This window comes from Cimex lectularius, unplaced genomic scaffold (assembly GCF_000648675.2).
Source record: "Cimex lectularius strain Harlan isolate CLEC.00 unplaced genomic scaffold, Clec_2.1 scaffold87, whole genome shotgun sequence".
NCBI classification, from domain to species: domain Eukaryota; kingdom Metazoa; phylum Arthropoda; class Insecta; order Hemiptera; family Cimicidae; genus Cimex; species Cimex lectularius.
The window spans coordinates 892,007-913,603 of record NW_019392768.1 but is presented as its reverse complement, the minus strand read 5'-3'; the positions used below and the strand labels follow the sequence as shown (position 1 = coordinate 913,603).

The window sequence follows — 21,597 nt, the reverse complement described above, 5'->3', positions numbered from 1 at the left end:
TGAAAGCATCTTACTTCGTCATTAACCTCGTCATCCACATGTTCTAGATCCATCCTAACCCTACTGCCCGAGAACTGTAAACTTTCCCATCCCGACCTAACAAGTTGGCTTAAACGACGACGACTTCGGATCCTCCTACTTCATATTGAGTGCGATCGTTGGCTGGTTTCTTTTAACCTGTGTCCTGGTGTAGTCCTGGCCATTGTAAACGGAATTTAAAAAACAAAAAAACATATTTGTAATAATTATTTGGATATAATGAATTTAACTAACAATTTATCTCATAGTTTTTCTTATAAATACATTAGTATTTACTGGCTAAAAATAATTAGTTTTAATTATTGGGTTCGATTTTAACTGTCAAACATTTACGCCATTTCTTAAAAAGAAAATCGACCATAATTCTAGAAGATATTTCATATTTATATAAATAAAAATACAACATAAATTACGTAAATGTTTTATATATTTTTCTCTCATTGAACCCAAATCTGTATTCAGCAAAACCACGTTTTAAATGTAAAAAAAAATCAAGCTGTAATTTGACTGTTTTGGCCATAGGTATCAAGGATTTGTGTATAAAATAAAACTTTAACCTCCACGTTTTTGCAGATATAAAAATCCTCTTAAAACAATCTTTGAATTGTTTCATTGTTCTTTTTCCCCATTTTCAAATATCATTGTTCTGATGGTGGCCTTTTGTGTGTCAGTCGATAAATTTTATTTCCTTGTAAGATTTTGTTCGCTTGTTTATTAAGTACGTTAAAATTGAACTGCTTCTCAAACTTTCTGAATTAACTGACACTTGGAATTAAATAAATAAATTTCGTTTTATTTTTTAAATAATTCTAAATTAATTTGATGGTAAAAATATTTTAAATGTAGAATGTTGTTTTTTAACTAAATACACCAATTTATTTTTATGCAATAAAATTTCAGTTGCTAATGCATTTCCTGGTGTTTCGTCTAATTGTATGTAATTGAGACCCCATTGCGTTTATAACGTTTGTAATCGGGCTAACCTACATACAATTTAGCTAAATAGCGAGGTATGTACATACAAAAAGATTTAAGCGGAGAACACACCCGATGCAACGCTACGCGACGCTACCCGACGCAACTCAAATTTTCCATAAGATTGTATTACCTCCGTGCACATCTGCCCGATGCCACGCAACGCTACCCTACTCTAAGCTCTGCGATCCCCACTGTCCAGATTTTCGTCGGGTAGCATCGAGTACAGTCGAAGACAAAAGAACATTTTTATTTCAAACTGCATGTATTATTGTCGTTATATTAATTACAACATACTTGTTTTAGTATAAACCAAATTAACCAAGATCAAAAATTCATTAGTTTTTATTTGAAAAATTTAATTTTAATGGTTTGGTAGAAAATTGATCAAAACACCGGAATACCATTTTTTCATATAATGAATTTAACTAACAATTTATCTCATAGTTTTTCTTATAAAATTACACCGTTTTCGTCGAGTAGCGTCATAATAGGACACCCATATTTTATGTAGTTTATTTCAAACTATGTATATGCAATTTTGTACACATAAATTACAACATTCTTATTTTAACGTAAACCAAATTAAACGAGATCAAAAATTCATGAGTTTTTATTTAAAAAAAATTAATTTTGACGGTTTGGCAGAAAATTTATCAAAACACCGGAATAACTTCATTTAAAACAATTAAATTTAACTTACAATTTATTTCATGGTTTTGCTCATAAAAATATCGTTCAGTGAGGGGATTTGGGGTAAACATTTATTATTCTCTACTTTCATGAGAAGCGAGCAAACTAAAAGAATTATTATTTGTTCAACTGTTTCTTTGAATGAAAATTATTCATTTCTGGCAAGGAAAAACTTCTGTTAGATTTTTCGTGAGAAGGGAAATTGCTGCTATTTCCCGAGTGAGAGCTTCTTTAAATTTAAGTCCAATGAATAAAAAATTGACATGACGGATACCAGATTGATTCGGGGAACTTTAAGGACCTTGAATAAAATATCATTTTGGACGAAACTTACGTCCTTAGCGGGTCATAAGGCACATTGTAGGGGGGAAATGGGAGCGGGGGCAGGTTGACCTTACTTGGCTTCATATCCCGTTTATTGGCCCCCAACCAACGATATTTCTTGGTTTGAGCTTTTCCAAGAAAATTATCGATGTTTTGGGATAAACATATAATTATGTCCACATTTTCATCGGGTAGCATCGAATACAGTCGAAGACAAAAGAACCTGATATTCATATGTGTTCCCAACCTAAATGTATTATTGTCGTTATATTAATTATAACATACTTATTTTAAAATAAATAAAATTAAATGAGATCAAAAATTCTTTGGTTTTTATTTTTAAAAAAATTTAATGTTTTGGTAGAAAATTGATCAAAACACCGCAATACCATTTTTTGATATAATGAATTTTAACTAACAAGTTATTACACAGTTTTGCTCATTCAATTTAACTAACAATTTATTTCATGGTTTTGCTCATAAAATTACACCGTTTTCGTCGAGTAGCGTCAGAACAAGACACTCATATTTTATGTAGTTTATTTCAAATTATGTATATGTAATTTTGTAATGTAATTAATTAATGTAATTTCCCACCGTCGCCCCTGGCCCTTTTTCACGATAACCCCCCCCCCATTTGAACACACATATAAGAATTGTCGCCATGGCTAATATGCACAGATCATATCGCCAAAAAAAAAAAAAAAACGTAGTTTCAAATGCACTAACTAGACAGCTCAGCTTAACCAGCCAAAAAAAGGGCAGCCCTACCACGAATGGGACCAGACTCACAACTAGGTGAGTACTTAAGAGGGAACTGAAAAACTGGCTTGAGAAAGACATACTGAAGTACTGACACAGGCTTGGTACATAGCTCTTAGCTAAGAGACATAAATCACCAAAACGAAAGCCGATTTAATTTTTTAAATTAAATTTAGTTAATCCTTCTTCCCTCAGCAGGAAGGATTTAAGGAAAAGTATATGCCTACATGCCGGCCAGTGCCTTCTTAACTACCATCTAAAAAAGATGGGTAAAGCAGAGAGAGAAACATACCGGATATGAATAACCTGAGACGTAGGTCCTTTCTGAATGTGGAGCAATTCTTATTTCAAAATAAGTGCGCCAAGTGGCTTCGAGAAAAGTGCTTAGTCTCATAGAAAAAAGTGAATTTTTCAAGATATGGTTATAATTTATACGGGGTTTCACAATACATCTAAATAGGTCGCAGTTGATTTTTATAATCCTTATTTAACCCCCAAAAATCCCAACAAAAAATATTGTAACAGCTTTATTTAGATTAGGTATATGTATATAGCTAATATTTGTCGCTGTTGAGACTGAACTTTGTGTAACTTTGTAAAAAGCTTCGTAGAATTGGCTTCGAAGTTAATTAGAAAGATAGTACTTACGTAAAGTTTGAATAAGCAGAACAGGCATTCATCGTGATGAATTTATATTAATGATTTCCCACCGAGATTGTATAGTTTCAATGGTTGAAATCATAGAAATCATTTTATGTGTTCCTTAAAATTGTTTCATTAAATTAGTATTTCTAGCTTCCCTATTTCGACCTATTTGCAATTTGTCTCGATCCTAAATCGAGGAATATTTTATATTGAACCGACGGAGGGAGGGTTTAATGAATTGGGAAATAAAGCGGGCCCATCCCTCTTTCGGGGTACTCGTCTTCCACGACTTATTTTCACCCTCGTTACACCGAGACATTATTGATGCACGGATCGTCGCCGTACTTCATTAAACTTTTGAAGGTTCAAATTTCTAAAATGAAGGGATAATATGATGAAAAATGAAGTTAACAACTTTATTCATCACAACTTAACGTCAACACTTTTTTAAATTCAATATTTAGGTTGCACAGAAACGTAAATAATGTTTGTTTCGCAGTTGGACATTGTATGTGAAATATTTTCATTCACGAATGAACTGCCGATTAAAGCGAGGAACACACTTACGCGTTGCAACGCTATGCGACGCTACCCGACGCAAATCCAAACTCCGATTTTCCATAAGATTGTATTACCTCCGTGCACATCTGTCCGATGCCATGCAACGCTACCCTACTCTATGCTCTGCGATCTCCACTGTCCAGATTTTCGTCGGGTCGCATCGAGTACAGTCAAAGACAAAAGAACCGGACACTCATATTTTTATTCAAACTACATGTATTATTGTCGTTATATTAATTACAACATACTTATTTTAATATAAACCAAATGAACTGTGATTAAAAATTAATGAGTTTTTATTTAAAAAATTAATTTTAATGATTTGGCAGAAAATTGGTCAAAACACCACATAGAATAAAATAAACTAACAATTTATTACATGGATTGTCTCATACAATTTAATTAACAATTTATTACACGATTTTGCTCATAAAATTTAACGAGCAATTTATTTCATGGATTTGCTCATTAAATTTAACTAACAATTTATTTCATGGATTTGCTCATAAAATTTATCTAACAATTTATTTCATGGATTTGCTCATAAAATTTAAGAATTTATTTCATGGATTTGCTCATAAAATTTAACTAACAATTTATTTCATGGATTTGCTCATAAAATTTAACTAACAATTTATTTCATGGATTTGCTCAAAAAATTTAACTAACGATTTATTGCATGGTTTTGTTCATAAAGTCAATTAACAATTTATTACATGGCTTTTCTCAGAAAATTAAACCACTTTCATCGAGTAGCGTCAGAAACGGACACTCATATTTTTTGTAGTTTATTTCGAACTATGAATATTTAACTTTATGTCGTTTTAATGTCGTTATATTAATTATAACATAGTTATTTTAATGTAAACCAAAATAAACTAGATCAAAATTCATGAGTTTTTATAAAAATTATTTAATTATGATGGTTACGCAGAAAATTGATCAAAACACCGGAATAACTTTATTTAAAACAATTAAGTTTAACAATTTATTACATAGTCGAACTCATAAAATTTAACTAACATATTACAAGGTTTTGCTCAAAATAGTGCGTTAAGAACAAAAGAGGCGTCGCGATTGTGGTACATGCAGTGTGACTGTACGTGGCGTGCGCTTGACGTCGCATAGATGTGCACAACCTACCAAAACTAGACAAGGCGTCAGGTAGCATCAGGTAGCATAGCGTTGCATCGGGCAACTGTGTTCCCCGCTTAACTTGAGGGATCTGTGTTAGCTATTTAAAATGAGTGGTTTACACAAATTTCATGGGTTGAAAGGAAGGAAGGAGCTATTTTCATTGTATAACTTAGGGCCAAAATAGGACGTAGTTCATTTTACTATATGACCAATGTTAGCAGTATTCAGAATACCATAACTAAGCTTCAATAGAAACAAAATTAAAATAAATACCAAACTCTGTAGATAGTTTGAATCTTGTAAATTATGCCCGCTCCACTTGGTATTACAGATATTATTTTATTATAATGAATTTAATTATTAATTTTTATCTGATGTTATTGTTGATCATATTAAAAATTACAAATATAATTATTTACTCGGCTTACGAAGCAATAAATACGCCATTATCGTTTTGTAAAACAGTGATAGATTATTAATTAGTAAATTATGTGAAAATAGTTGTTCGAATTTGACGTTTCAATTGTCCTCGGTGAACTTCAACGACTCGTCGAAAACAATTAAAACCGAATTGACGAATATTAAATGGAACTTTTTAATTACAGGCCGAAAACCCGGCAATTGAATTAAAATAACAGGGCAATTTTCAATCCAGCAAGGGAAAATTGCGACTTGGGCAACCTTGCTTGACAGACAACGCCATTAACAAGCCAAAATTGGCCAGCAATTAAATCTCCAATGAGGACGTTATTTGAAAACAAAGCTTTTTGGTGTTGTTATATATTGACTCGCTTTTGATCATATTGCAATCATCAGTAAGCATTGAAATTGGCTTTAGAATCATTCTTTAAGGGGGTGGCGACCGAATTTGCTCGTATTAAACTAAAAAATGTAAGTTATCCAACATCGGTTGAATATATTTTAATTGAAACCTCTAAGAACTAAAATTGTTTTTTGTTTAAACTACTGTACAATAAATAAGGAATATTGTGTTGTGCTAGTGGCCAATGGAAGTTCGATAATACCCGAGACCATCCACTACTGAAAACAAGCAATTAATCATTATTATCTGATAACCCCTTATTTAACCCGCCTGGGTAGCGTTAATTTTAAATATTCATAAAGCCTAACATGATGAACATTAACATAAAAAATGTACGTTACATTGAGGGGGGTAGTGGTTTTCGGACAAACAGTCAGTTTTCCCCCTATTTATTTGTTTAAGTCGACTTGTACAGATGGAATTTGATTTCATACGCGTTTTCTTTTCAAGAGTCTTTGTTTTCTAGTTCAGCATCAAAATCGAAAATTTGACAGCATTTCAGCATTATTTTCATGGTCATTAAAGTATTCAAAGAGAGGGGCAAAAATTGCGATTTTTCGATGCAATTACCTCAACATCTATCTAGTCAATTATAAATATACAATCTTTTTGTGTTTCAGTTTTCTTAAGATACTATGAATTCGTGGTTAAGACTTTTTAAAAATAGTGAATCGTTAATTTTTGGCAAAAACTTAAAATTGGGGCAAAATTTTACGTCTTTTTTCTTTAAAAATACATTAATTCTTTGCCCCTTAGTCTTTTTTAAATAACTGCTTTGCTACGATTCCCTATTACTGTCTCACAAAAGTACAAATTAATCTTTTCAATATAACGTAGAGTTCCGGAAACATCCTTTCCAATATTTTATTAAGGTTTAACCGATAACGAAAAAGAAGAAATCAGGAGATAATAAAATACAATTGGTATAATATGGCTCCTAGACCAGTGAAGAAACCTGGTCAGGTATATTCTGTGCCAGCCAAATATATGATCAATCCAACTAATTAGGGAATTACTAACAAATTAACACGTAGAAAAGACGCAAGCAAAATAGTTACATTCAAAATCACAAAAACTTGAGACCACAACAACCTGACTATATCTTGTGTTGAACATTTTATGCAGTTGAGGTAGGATTGTAGGAGTGATTGAAGCAGGGAACACCCGACGCAACGCTATGCGTCGCTACCCGATGCTACCCGACGCCTTGTCACATTTTAGTAGGGTGTGCACGTCGATACGACGTCAAGAACAGTCATACAGCGTATATCACAATAATCATTATCACAATCGCAATTGTTCTTAATGCACTATTTTGAGCAAAACCTTGTAATAAATTGTTAGTTAAATTTAATTGTTTTAAATAAAATTATTCCGGTGGTTTGATAAATGTTCTGCCAAACCGTTAAAATTCATTTTTTTCATACAAACTCAAGAATTTTTGCTCTCGTTTAATTTGCTTTACATTAAAATAAGAATGTTGTAATTTATGTAACGACAAAATTACATATACTTAGTTTGAAATAAACTACATAAAATATGAGTGTCCTGTTCTGACAAAAACGGTGTAATTTTATGAGCAAAATCATGAAATAAATTGTTAGTTAAATTCCTTAAATCAAAAAATGATATTCCGGTGTTTTGATCAATTTTGTACCAAATCATTAAAAATTTTTTGTTTGAATTTTGAATTTTTGAGCTCGGTTAATTTGGTTTATATTAAAATAAGTATGTAGTAATTAATATAACGACAATAATACATGCAGTTTGAAATAAAAATATAAATGTCCGGTTCTTTTGTCTTCGACTGTACTCGATGCTACCCGACGAAAATCTGGACAGTGGAGATCGCAGAGCATAGAGTAGGGTAGCGTTGCATGGCATCGGGCCAAATGTGCACGGAGGTAATACAATCTTATTGGATTTTGGATTTGCGTCGGGTAGCGTCGCATAGCATGGCATCGCGTAAAACCAGAAACACACCCGATGCTACGCCATGCGACGCTACCCGACGCATATCCAAACTCCGATTTTCCATAAGGTTGCATTACCCCCGTGCACATCTACCCGATGCTACCCGACGCAAATCCAAACTCCGATTTTCCATAAGGTTGCATTACCCCCTGCACATCTACCCGATGCTATGCCACGCTAACCTACCCGACGCTCGTTGATCCCCACTGTCCAGATTTTCGTCGGGTAGCATCGAGTACAGTCGAAGACAAAAGAACCGGACACTCATATTTTTATTCAAACTGCATGTATTATTGTGGCTATATTAATTACAACATACTTATTTTAATATAAACCAAATTAACTGTTATTAAAAATTAATTACTTTTTATTTAAAAAATTAATTTTAATGGTTGGGTAGAATATTAATCAAAACACCGGAATAGGATTTTTTGATATAATGAATTTAACTAACAATTTATTGTACTCGCTTCGGCGGTACATATACTAAAATTGGAACAATTTATTACACGGTTTTGCTCATAAAATTTAATTAACAATTTATTTCATAGTTTTGCTCGTAAAATTATACCATTTTGTAATGTCGGGTAGCATCAGAACAGGATACTCATATTTTTTCTAGTTTATTTCAAACTAAGTACATGTAATTTTGTCGTTATATTAATTACAACATGTTATTTTAATGTAAACCAAATTAAACGAGATCAAAAATCCATAAATTTTGATAAACAGTTTAATTAAATAGTTAGGAGTAACTTTATTTAAAACAATTAAGTTTAACAAACAATTTATTAGATAGTTGAGCTCATAAAATTTAACTAACAATTTATTACAAGGTTTTGCTCAAAATAGTGCATTAACAACAAAAGATGCGTTGCGAGTGATAGTAATTATTGTGATAAACGCTGTGGACTGTACGCGACGTGTGCTTGCGTCGGATAGATGTGCACACCCCACCAAAACGTGGCTCGGGTAGCGTCGCATGGCGTAGCATCGGGTGTGTTCCCAGCTTAAAGCCTAACCAAGATTTTCATTTTACGTTGATTGCATATGACCGCTTGACTTCTATGGGAGAAAATGGTTTTGGTCTTCCTAGTCTTCCTAGTATCCTTCTTAACATCATCGCTGGAACAATTGCTTGCCTATTACTGCTCTACAAAATGAACCAAAAAAAAAAAAAAATTAACAGCCTGGGAGAAAAGCGTACAGAAAAAACGAAGAAATACAACTTTTCAGGAGAACTCAAATTTTTTGCAGTTTCTGGACAATTTACGCACCAATTCCTCCTGTAGTAGGGAATCGATAGACGATTTTTTGAGAATGAAATTTTTGACAGAGCATATACATAAAAGACGTAGTAGTCTTCAAACAGCTTAATTATTAGCGAGTTGCAAGTTAATATAGCGAAAATACACGAGAACATTTGATTCGCAACGTCGAAAAAAATATTTGAAGCTCTTCTTAAGTTCGGATTCTCATGGGACCAGTTTCATTCCGTGCAGAAAAGGTTGAAGTATAATATTTATAAACATTTAAATGCGTTGTTCACCTGAAAAACACTCGGTCTACCCTTAAAACCTTAAAAACATTTATATCAACTGGTCAATTTTAAAGAGAACGCTAGCCATACATGTTTCTTTTTTTGCCATTTTGTTCTTAAAAACTGTTGTAAATTGGCCAAAATGGCATCTGGTCCGAAGATTCATCCTTTCATATCGTAATCTTCAGTAAGCTCTGGTTCTATTGAAATGAACAGACTACAAAAGATTGCAGAAAATTTGAAATGCTTGTTACGCTGGTTTTTAAAAATATTTCTCATCAATTAAAATTATATCATCTTTAAAAAAAATTGTCAAAAGCGTTCTAAAAGTTTACACCAAAATGTGCAAAACTAAATGTTTGAAATTAATCTTTATTCAAAACACTTTTTCCTATACAACGAAATCAATAGCTAAGTTTTCCTCCGACCTACATACAAAATATATTTATCCTTTGTTTTTTTTGGAATATGCCGTTGGTTTAAAGCTCCTCTGATATTGTTAATGATACAAAAAGGCTTTATCAATAATAATATATTTAGTTTATAATGTGGTGTTTACTGACCGTTATTTGATGATTATTTGGAGGTCGTGAGATGTGGTCTGATGTAAGTTTTAGGAAAACATTTTCTTTATCGTGCCAACGTTTCGATCTTTATTGAGATCATCTTCAGGGCTCAAAGTGTTTGTTTTCCGTGGAGATGTGTCATTCTTGTCTGTCGTGATGAGAGTGCCCATTGAGTTAGTTCATAATAATTTCAATTAATTTTGTATAATTATGTAGGCATTCGTGGATTCCAAGGATAAATATTTGTATTATGTTTATTTATTTTATTTAAAAAATTTAAACATTTGTTTGTTAAATGCTAAAGAAAAAAGTTTATAAAATAATGGTAAATCGCGGGAAAGGGAATGTTATTGACGCGGTCAGAATGTACAAAAATAAACCGCTTAAAAATATAATCCCAAAAAGAACCGTGCAATAACAGGAAAAAGGTTTGTTTTTGAGGAAATCTCCGACAAAATTGATAAATATCGACCCGTGCCGATCGTATCGGACACGGTTTTTCCGCCGATTGGTACAATCAGGGCACGGTGTAAAATCGATCCGGCCACGTGAAACAGTCAGCCTGACAATAAAATCCCCCCCTCACATTTTTCACAAGGAAAAGTGGTATCCCACGTCGGTTTCACACAGTGAAATATCAGTACAAGGGGTTTTAACGGGCAACTAGGGGGGCCTTGGGGATCAATAGGTGAAGCGGGCCATGCCGACCTGCCTCAATTTTCGCACCGTCTTATTTATCTGTCCTCGGCTAATCAGACCTATAAAGACTTCAATCCTTATTTACTACTATTAGTAAAGTTATTACGCTTCCAAACTAATAGGCTAATTGATAAATGAGATAAAAAATTAATAATCATCTTAAAATACATTCAACTGATTTTCAAAGATCTATTGATTAACTAATACCACATACAAATCCTTTTAATTTATCAATAACTATCACAAAATTAGTCACGGTTCTTTAGCATAAATTTATACACTGATTTAAAATGAAATCATTCTCCGTACACGTCATCAGACGTTAAATTTGCCTAAACTTTAGATAAAAACTAATTTTAACTATTACCCATTAGATTAATTAAGGTTTTGGTTGAGATAAAAAAGTCAGTGTCACAAGCGGGATTCGAACCCAAGACCTTCGGCTAAATACGCCGCTGCTCTACCACTTGAGCTAACATGACTTCGATCCATTTTATCTCAACCAAAACCTTAATTAATTATAATATATTAATTGATCAAGCGGACCACGAAATTAATGAATTTAATGATTTGGAATGAATTATACTTCACTAAAGCTCTCCGTGGCAATTTCATTTGTCGCCGAGAATTAAATAGATTACACGATATTTGAAAATTGGCAAAAAGGAGGGAAAATTCAAAAGGTGGGGTTGAGATGGGAGATTGGTGTCCGAGTGGATCGAGGTCACGATAGCTCAAGTGGTAGAGCAGCGGCGTATCAAGCCGAAGATTGTGGGTTCGAATCCAGCTCGTGCCATTGACTTTTTTATCTCATCTAAAAACCTTAATTAATTGAAAGATATTAATCGGTCAAGCGGACTACGAAAACTAGTGAATTTGATAAGTAAAAAAGGAAGAATACTTCACTAAAGCTCTCCGTAGCCATTTCATCTGTCGCCGAGAATCCAATTACACGAGATTTGAAAGATGGCAAAAAGGAGGGAAATTTCAAAAAGTGGGGTTTAGATGGGAAGTTTGTGTCCGAGTGGATCGAAGTCATGATAGCTCAAGTGGTAGAGCAGCGGCGTATCTAGCCGAAGATCGTGGGTTCGAATCCAGCTCGTGCCATNTGTGTGTGTGTGTGTGTGTGTGTGTGTGTGTGTGTGTGTGTGTGTGTGTGTGTGTGTGTGTGTGTGTGTGTGTGTGTGTGTGTGTGTGTGTGTAGAGAGATAAAGGCTGATTATATTAGATATCTTGTACCTTTCTCCCACGGAATGCGAATAATACATTTCTTAAATTGGCTCCTTTGGTCTTTACAATCAAATTGTTACAAATATACTTTCAATTATATACCAAATACACCAGTCAAAAGGTGAGAAGTGAGGTTTTGAATTTCCCCTCCTTTTTGCCATTTTTCAAAAGGCGGGGTTGAGATGGGAAGTTAGTGTCCGAGTGGATCAAGGTCACGATAGCTCAAGTGGTAGAGGAGCGGCGTATTTAACCGAAGGTCGTGGGTTCGAATCCCGCTCGTGGCACTAGCTTTTTTATTCCAACCAAAAACCTTACATAAAATGATTAATTAATTGAAAGAAGTTACTTGGTCAATCGGACCACGAAATATAATGGATTGTATCTTATTGTTTGACGTTTATTATTTTCGTTTTTCCTGTTAACTTGTTTGTTTGTGTGTGAATTTTCGTGTTTATGTGTGTGAGTTTGCTAACATTCATTTTCTATGTTCAGAAAAGGGGTGTTCTATACGAAATAGATGGTATTCTGGCATATTTCTCCAAACCTCTCTTACTGGCTTTTACTTTATTTTTCTCTCTTATATATTGTATTTTTTCATGAGTATTTTCTACCTACTTCTCTCTCTCTTTCTTTCTCTGTTTCTCTAACTCTCTCTCTCTCTGTTTCTCTCACTCTCTCTCTCTCGCTCTGTTTCTCTTTCTCTCTCTCTTTCTTTCTTTCTTTTTCTCTTTCTCTCTCTCATATCTTTATCACTCAGCCTTTGTTTTAATACATATGAACTGTAACATAAAAAGATTAATTAATTGAAAGAAGTTACTTTTTTGTTGCATTTTTTCATGTGTATTTTCTACCTACTTCTCTCTCTCTTTCTTTCATTCTCTGTTTCTCTTTTCCTCTCTCTTTCTTTCTTTCTCTCTTTCTCTTTTTCTATCTCTCTCTTTCTTTCTCTCTCTCTCTCACTCTCTCTCTTTCTCTCTCTCTCTCTCTCTCTCTTTTACTCTCTCTCTTTCATATCTTTATCCCTCTGCCTCTTGTTTTAATATATATGAACTGCTTAAAAATGAATGGGGATATTTCCAAATTTGTAGTATTTACTTTCCGTAGCATTTTGAGTATAAATGGCATTAAAATTAGAAGAATAAATTACAAAAATCCCTATTCATTTTTGAGCAGTACATATATATATGAACCCCCCAACGCAACGTATTTTCGCATTTAACCAAAAAAAAATATATTAGCCATCACATAAATGTGTCCGATATTAGTCAGAAATATAATTAGGAAAAGAGGGATTTTACCTGGACGAAACTGAAAATTAAAAATTGGGGAAGAGGATATTTTTGTTCGAAGCAGGACAACCAGACCGCAATCTCTAGCAACTTGGTTTGACGTCGGAACGACATGAAACTCTACGGACCCAGGTCGTTAACTCCGTAAATTATCTAAATAGCCCGAAGCCGTTCCACGGTTTTGAATTTTTTCATTAGACATAGGTATTTTATATTATTTGACAAGCTATGAGCTAAGGAAATTTAATGCGAGACCTGAGCCCCATGAACAATGAGTAGTCCGTTCTTGAAAATAATAGTCGTAAAACCAATTTTGCATAAAAATATGGGATTTACAGGAAACAACGTAAATTGTTAGAAAGATTTATTTATCTCTAAAGTAAGTACTTATTTAAGTTTCCTGGCTTAATACCTGTTGACGAAGTTATGAAAAATGTTTTCTTATGGGATATTTAAAGCCATCTTCTAACGCCATCTTTCTACAATGCTTACTTAAACTTAATTGAAAAATTGAAAGGAAAACTGCCATATTAAAACACAATATCGTTTTTTTAGGTTAAACCTTTCGTTTTTGATAATATTTAGGGCAGTTATTACTAATCGCAACCCAAATTTTCATATCTACAAACTTCAGGGAAATATCAAAGGGCTTTTCGTACATCTTATCGTTCTTGTTAAACCCAATGAATCACCGGATCAGAAATATTTTTGAAATATTAATAGTATCGACATGATTAGGTAGTGACATAAGAAAAAATAATAAAATGTCAAAATTTAACCTTTAAATATTTTCTTCCGTAGCGTACACCGGAAATAGGCGATACCCCATTATTTTCATAATATAGGTCAGAAATTTAAAATAAAAACAGTGTAAATTATGGTAAATGCGTGTAGACAAGCCAGGGCTTTTTTTAGCGTTTAATCCGAAATCATGTCGTAAGGTCATATGTCGAGCGAGAACAAGGGGACCGGATAATTAATTTTGATTAGCGTTGAAAATGAACGGAACGAATCTACAACGAGCCACTGAAGGGGAAAAATCCGACCAAATTTCAATTTTATTTTGTTAAAAAAATGCACTGGGAAAATTGATTTCTTCCAGTTGGATAAAGTCTAAGCTTAATTGCTATCACGCCTTTTCTAATAATTTTATCAAATAATCGTCCTTACAACCTACAGAAAAATACAAATAAATGGAATCGTTATTTATTTTTTCCAGGAGAAAAACATGAAACATTTTTATTGAAAACTTTGATAAATCTTTCTGGAAGGATGTAATTTTTATATTTATTTAAAACAATCGTCTTGATAGGTGTAATTAAAACGTACTTTCCCATTTTTCCCGTACAAATAAAACAGTAATTCTGATTAGAGACGGGAGAAAAGTGATTAAATTATATTTTAAATTCACAGGGTTTTCATTCTGCTTCGCGTTGAAACATTCTAGCTGTATTGACCTTTTTCTTTTTTTTCATACTTCGGTCTCTTTGTACAAATTTTGTTTGCAGTTGATTAACAAGCATAACGTGAAACACCTCAAAATTACAAAACGGAGGTTTTTCATTCTATCCAATTCTCTAATTCTATTTGCTTTGTCATAAACCTCTGGGTTTTTTGCTTACGTTTTTTTTAAGAATTTAAATTTCCTCGCGGATGCCGCGGATTACAAACAGGAGTTCGAGGTCAAGTTACAAAGTCAATTCCTTAAGTGTTAAATCCACGACCCTCGGGTCTGTTAAACCGAATTTATATTCAAACCGACGTCTCGAAATAAATTGAAAATGTCATCAACGAATTTGAGTGGAATAAAGGTCCAATTGACTCGAATCCACTCTAGAAAAGGTAAAACAGGTCAGGGCGAAATAATAATTTCAAACAAACATATATTTCCCTCTACATCTGATAGAATTGCGGGTTGAACAATTTTTTCCCTCTGAAGTTTGGAATTTTTTATTCTAAAAAGCAAGTAAAATACCTGGACTATCAGTGCATAATAAAAAAAGCCTTAAGCGGCCCATAGACGGTCAATATTATTGTACAATATAGATTGCACAATAATTTGACGGTTGCCACCTTAACGTTCAATAATATTGTACAAAATTTTGTTTGTGCAATGAACTTGAATAGTTTGAAGACGATATTGAAGTTTGTGCAATATTTTGTTACTACTTGTTGTACTTCACAAAATGGCTGATATTGCGCAATCATGCCAACAGACGGTGCAATATTTTACAGGTTGTACAATATATTTTCAACTTTTCGTCAATCATGCAATGTATTGCACAAACTTTCAATATCGTCTTCACACGATCAATTAAATTGCAAATCAATTAAATATTGTGCAATAATATTGATCGTCTATGGGCCGCTTAAGGTATTTCACTCGAAATACAATAGCAGATATGCATTAAACAGTAATTGTTCGTCCAACAGTGCACACTAAAAGACAACTAATCTAATTTCTTAATTTTTTTTATATTTAACTTCAAATTTTTATACTTGAAAGACCGATTTTTACTCGGTGACCAAATTTTGGTATGGTATTGGGGGCAAAAAATTTTATTATTATTATTTCTTTTAATAAACAAGCGGATGAAACTATTATTTACACTAAATTCTAACAATTTGTGCAAGGCATCTCATTAGTAATCTCTAGGAAAAAAAGACCTCTTAAATAAAATATTAAGTAAAATAAAAACATCTTTAATACTTAAAATATGAAATTAATTCAACAAAGTTTACGAAGTTGAAACGCTGAAAACCTAAATATCTCAATCTGTCAGTTTTTATATTAACATTGTTTTCAGTTATATTTACGTGTATTTGATTTCTTTTTTTTCTATTTTAAGGATTTTAGCATTTTGAAATTCAAATTTACGTTCCTCAAAAACATGTTGAGCTAATCCTGTGGTTTGTGGCTGATTTATGGCCGAAAAAATCGTCATATTTTATTCTGTTTTTACGAAATAAGTTTATTTCAACGTAACTCTTGTTACAAACTCACTTTAATGAGCAAACAATTTTTCTTTGTCCCATTATATTCATTTTGTGACTAATTGTTGGAATGACAATACTTAATTTTTATTTAAGTAGCTATAAAATCAGAAATCCATACAAAATTTTCTTTTTTATTACTTTACGTATTTCGTCTGTTAAACTAGCAATGTATATAAAACCAATACAGTTTTTTGTTTTGTTTTTCACCACTATCTCTATTGCGGTTATTGTAAAAAAAAATTTCTTTTCATTTTAGATTTATTAGTTGTTTAGAGTAATTATTTTGAATCAATCCATAATATCTAATCTATCCATAATAGCCTAAGGTATTGTTTCCTGGAGGAGGAACTAATAAATGCTACACGAAGTCTCTGGAGGTAACTATGTGTATATATATATATATAAGTTATGATTTCGAGAAATTCATGCCCAGGAGACGGTTTGTGTAACGGGACCCGTTTCATAGCAAAAAAAAAAANATATATATATATATAATGAGCTATCGTGAGCTATCATCAAAATTCAAAAGGTGGGGTTGAGATGGGAAGTTAGTGTCCGAGTTGATCGAAGTCACGATAGCTCAAGTGGTAGAGCAGCGGCGTATCCATCCGAAGATCGAGGGTTCGAATCCCGCTCGGACACTGACTTTTTTATCTCAACTAAAACCTTAATTAATTGAAAGATATTAATTAGTCAAGCGGACCACGAAAACTTGTGAAGTTAATATAAAAACTGACAGATTGAAATATCTGTTCACATTTACAAGAGTATATACAATCGCCTCATTCAATAATTCTCAACGTTTCTACTTCGTAAACTTTGTTAAAGAAGCCTGGAGTTACAGGAAAGAATTGTTTTCATATTTTAACTATTAAAGATGGTTTTATTTCACGTAATATTTGATTTAACAGGTCTTTTTTTCCTAGAGATTAGAAATGAGATGCCTTGCACAAATTGTTAGAATTTAGTGTAAATAATAGTTTCCTATGCTTGTTTATTTAAAAAAATAATAATAATAAAAAATTTTGCCCGTTTTTCCGGCAGACGGTTGTCAACCATAGCCGTAGTATGCTTTTATTTATTTTTATAACTTAACTTTTTGTAACTATTCAATTATACTATTGAAAAAATTACATTTTCATTTCATTTCATAAAAATTGACCCACAAATGAACTACCAATATAAAAATATTATGAGAATTTATAAATTTATATATATTTATAACTTATTTATATAACTTTATTTATAAATTCATAAATATTTTGAGTACTTATCTAGCCTAAACACTAGCGGTCCTGGGTTCGAATCCCGTCTCAGCCCATCGCTATTTAATTGAGAATAGAATGAAAGAAGTATTGTAAAATGGTTTGTTGGCCCCCAAGTTTGCGACACCAAAGTTGAATGTTATAATGACAAAAGTTACTTTAAGTGTTGTGATTGTATATTTTATAAATAAATTTTATTTTTTAAAAATTCCTGATTCTTGGTTGTTCAAGAAACTCAGTAATCGCCATAATAAAACAGGACCCTCCGGGGCTCGTTTGCCCAATATTCCCCTTATAACGTAAATCAATTAAAATGACTGTTGGATCAGTGTTTATTCCCAAGGGAGGCGATCCCCTTCGTAAACTTGTTAGGAAAAGGGTGAACGTGTCGCCATTTCGACCTAGTTAGGACGAAAACATAGTCTTGAACCCGGGCCAAAAGGATTTTGGTACCTTTGAACATCCGTTTAGTTACAGACATCATTTTCTTCACGATTTCTTTCAAATTGTAACTTTAGCCTGTTTAAGAGCAAAGGGTAAACAGGGAATGGATTTTTATTATACCATCTTGGATATATTTTTTTTTTTGCGTAGATGGACGGACGAGAGGCGGTCGCACTCTCCGCAATGGGAGATGTGGGCCCATGGCAAGTGAAAATCTTCCTTTTGATGGCCCTTCTCAAATTCCCAACCGCCTGGACTCTCCTTGGACTCATATTCATGGGGGCACCTGTACCTTTCACCTGCACTGGTTTGTATCCAACGTTTTCAATAAAACAATTATAAATTAATCTTGATTTTTTAATAACGAACAGAAAACGCAGAAAAACATATTTTCACTATAGCCTCGCTATTTCGTTCTTTCAGCCTTGTACCGCGCAAATTAATGTTACAAGGACTAAACACTTTTATATTATTTTGTAAAAAAAGAAAGGTTTCGGTGGAAAATTATCAACGTGATTTGTTTCCAGGCTCGGAAGAACAATGCACGGACAGCCATGGTGATAAGTGCACCCATTGGACTTATAACAGGACGGTTTTCAAAGAGACAATTACGACCGAGGTAAATTCGATAATAAGTCTTTCAAGGAATTCCTTTTTAACTTTTTCTTGTGTTTTAACAGTGGAATTTGGTCTGCGATCACAAGCAGTTGACCAACCTATCTCAGATGACGTTCATGATCGGAATCATGATCGGGACGTTTACTTTTAGCATGGCCTCCGACAGGTGGGTTTCAACAGACCAATTTTTCTGTATTTTTAAAAGACAGAACGGAAAAAGACAATCGTGCCAAATTGCGAACAATTTTCATATTCATAAATATGTGAACGTTGCGCAATATCCTCCGTGACATTCACGAAGTCCTGGACTAATCGTTTCCTTTTGTTTTAAATGTAATTGTCTTCTTTTTTTTTTTTTTTTTGGAAAGGTTTGGCAGAAAAGGACCTTTGATATTCGCAGGTGTCTTGCAGCTCGTGACAGGAGTAGGGTCGGCCTTCGTACCATGGTACTTCGGCTTCCTCGTCCTCCGCTTCATCCAGGCTATCGCCGTAGGAGGATCGATGACCATTTCCTTCGTGCTTTGTAAGTACCGTACCGGGTACTTTTATAGCAAACCTGCATTATTAAAAAAATTATTTAAAAAACCTTTTAGATTTTGACATAGACCAAAAGTAAATAATATGACGCTACCTAGGGTTATAAGAAAAGATTCAGTACTCCGACGTCAACTAAATTGTACTTTAGTCACAAAGTTGTCACAAACGGATTTTTAAACTGTCATCATTTAACATATAAGCCACCTTTAGCCCAATGATAATACAGATGTCGGGATGTCAGGGTTATAAGAAGGGAGAGGCAATACGTCGACGGCATCTACATGTACTTTAGTCACAAGATTGTCACAAACTGATTTTTAAACTGTTATCATTTAACATATAAGCCACTTTTATCGCAATGATAAGACAAAAGTCAGATGTGATGTTAGGGTTATAAGAAGGGAGAGGCAATACGTCGACGGCATCTAAATTGTACTTTAGTCACAAGGTTGTCACAAACTGATTTTTAAACTATTATCATTTAACATATAAACCACCTTTATCCCAAGTCAGATGTGATGTTAGAGTTATAAGAGGGGAGAGGCAATACGTCGACGGCATCTAAATTGTTCTTTAGTTATATGACTGTCACAAACGGATTTTTAAACTGTCATCATTTAACATATAAGCCACCTTTAACCCAATGATAATACCAATTGCAGATGTCGGGATGTCAGGGTTATAAGAAGGGAGAGGCAATATGTCGATGGCATCTAAATGTATTTTAGTCACAAGGTTGTTACAAACTGATTTTTAAACTGTTATCATTTAACATATAAGCCACTTTTATCCCAATGATAATACCAAAGTCAGATGTGATGTTAGGGTTATAAGAGGGGAGAGGCAATACGTGGCCGGCATCTAAATGTACTTTAGTCACAAGGTTGTTACAAACTGATTTTTAAACTGTTATCATTTAACAAATAAGCCACTTTTATCCCAATGATAATACCAAAGTCAGATGTGATATTAGGGTCATAAGGAGGGAGAGGCAATACGTGGCCGGCATCTAAATGTACTTTAGTCACAAGGTTGTTACAAACTGATTTTTAAACTGTTATCATTTAACATATAAGCCACTTTTATCCCAATGATAATACCAAAGTCAGATGTGATATTAGGGTCATAAGGAGGGAGAGGCAATACGTGGCCGGCATCTAAATGACAAGGTTGTTACAAACTGATTTTTAAACTGTTATCATTTAACATATAAGCCACTTTTATCCCAATGATAATACCAAAGTCAGATGTGATGTTAGCGTTATAAGAGGGGAGAGGCAATACTCCGACGTCATCTAAATTGTTCTTTAGTCACAAGGTTGTCACACTGATTTCTATTGCATTTAACATATAAGTTTTTTAAATTCCACTAATTTCTGATCTCATGTCGGTTGATGGGGCAATGTCAGGGTATTAAGCAGGGGGAGGCTAGAAAGTAAGTCCCTGGCTGTATATTAAGTATTGGTTATAAATATCCTGTAATTTTTTTAAATTTTAACTCTTTAATGTCCCTCTAATTTGGATTTGGACGTATTTTAATACTGGCCAGGAAACGATCGACGTTGGGGTTATAAGCAGGGAGAGGCAAGATATGACGACACTCAAAACAATACTTTTATTAAAACTTGACTAAACCAAATTGTAATAAAATTTCCTTTTTCAATATACACTGCACTTCAATATTATAATTTTTATTGAACTCAGCTAAAGCCACATCAGGGTCATAAGTAGAGAGTGAAAAAACGCTGGCTGCATCTAAAGTAGCTTACAACAATTGTTTGTGATTGTCAAAATTATGTTATTTACATTTCGGTTCCTTGTGTTCCATGATGTTTTTTTTTTTTAAGTTGATTGTTTTTTGGCTAAGGACAACAACGTTACATCACGCAACATTCGGATTAAAAACAGGGAGAATAAATGCGCAGGCTGAATTTAAAGCGGTCGTTAAACATTCTTTATTAATTTTTTAAATTTTAATCATTCATATGGGCCAATTGTTACACATGGATTTTTTTAAATCGAAATTTACCCGGAACTACCTAAGTCGGATGTCTCCACATCAGGGTTATAAGCAAGGAGAGGCAAGAAGTTGGCTACATGTAATGTAAAATGAGTGTAAAAATAATTTTGTGGATTTCGTAAAATTGTAATTTTTGACAAATGATCCACTTTTTTCCCACGATTCGTTTATTTGAAATTGACCGAAAAAACACGGAAGTCAGATGAAGCCCCATCAGAGTTATATGTTTGGAATAGCAAGACGCTGATTACATAAAAAAGCAATTTTTTTAAGTCAAAATCTTCATTCTAATTAATATATTTTAATTAATTAAGGTTTTTAGTTGAGATAAAAAAGGTAGTGTCACGAGTGGGATTTGAACCCACGACCTTCGGCTAGATACGCCACTACTCTACCGCTTGAGCTACCGTGACTCCCTTTTTATCGTGATTTAGTTGGTCAAGCGGACCACGAAAACTA

The 21,597-nt window shown here is 33.4% G+C and overlaps 1 protein-coding gene and 1 long non-coding RNA gene across 2 annotated transcripts in view; one reads left to right on the top strand and one right to left on the bottom strand.

Moving 5' to 3' along the window:
• LOC106667788 overlaps nucleotides 1-21,597 on the bottom strand; it is a 245,019-nt gene that overhangs the window by 46,285 nt on the left and 177,137 nt on the right. The gene's annotated exons all lie outside the window — the stretch shown is intronic.
• Nucleotides 1-21,597, top strand: part of LOC106667772 (organic cation transporter protein-like) — a 49,149-nt gene that overhangs the window by 20,256 nt on the left and 7,296 nt on the right. The window contains exons 2-5 of the mRNA XM_014395945.2: nucleotides 18,114-18,270; nucleotides 18,491-18,582; nucleotides 18,644-18,747; nucleotides 18,950-19,104. Of these exons, the coding sequence (XP_014251431.1) occupies nucleotides 18,114-18,270; nucleotides 18,491-18,582; nucleotides 18,644-18,747; nucleotides 18,950-19,104 (508 nt within the window). The remainder of the gene's footprint in view (nucleotides 1-18,113; nucleotides 18,271-18,490; nucleotides 18,583-18,643; nucleotides 18,748-18,949; nucleotides 19,105-21,597) is intronic.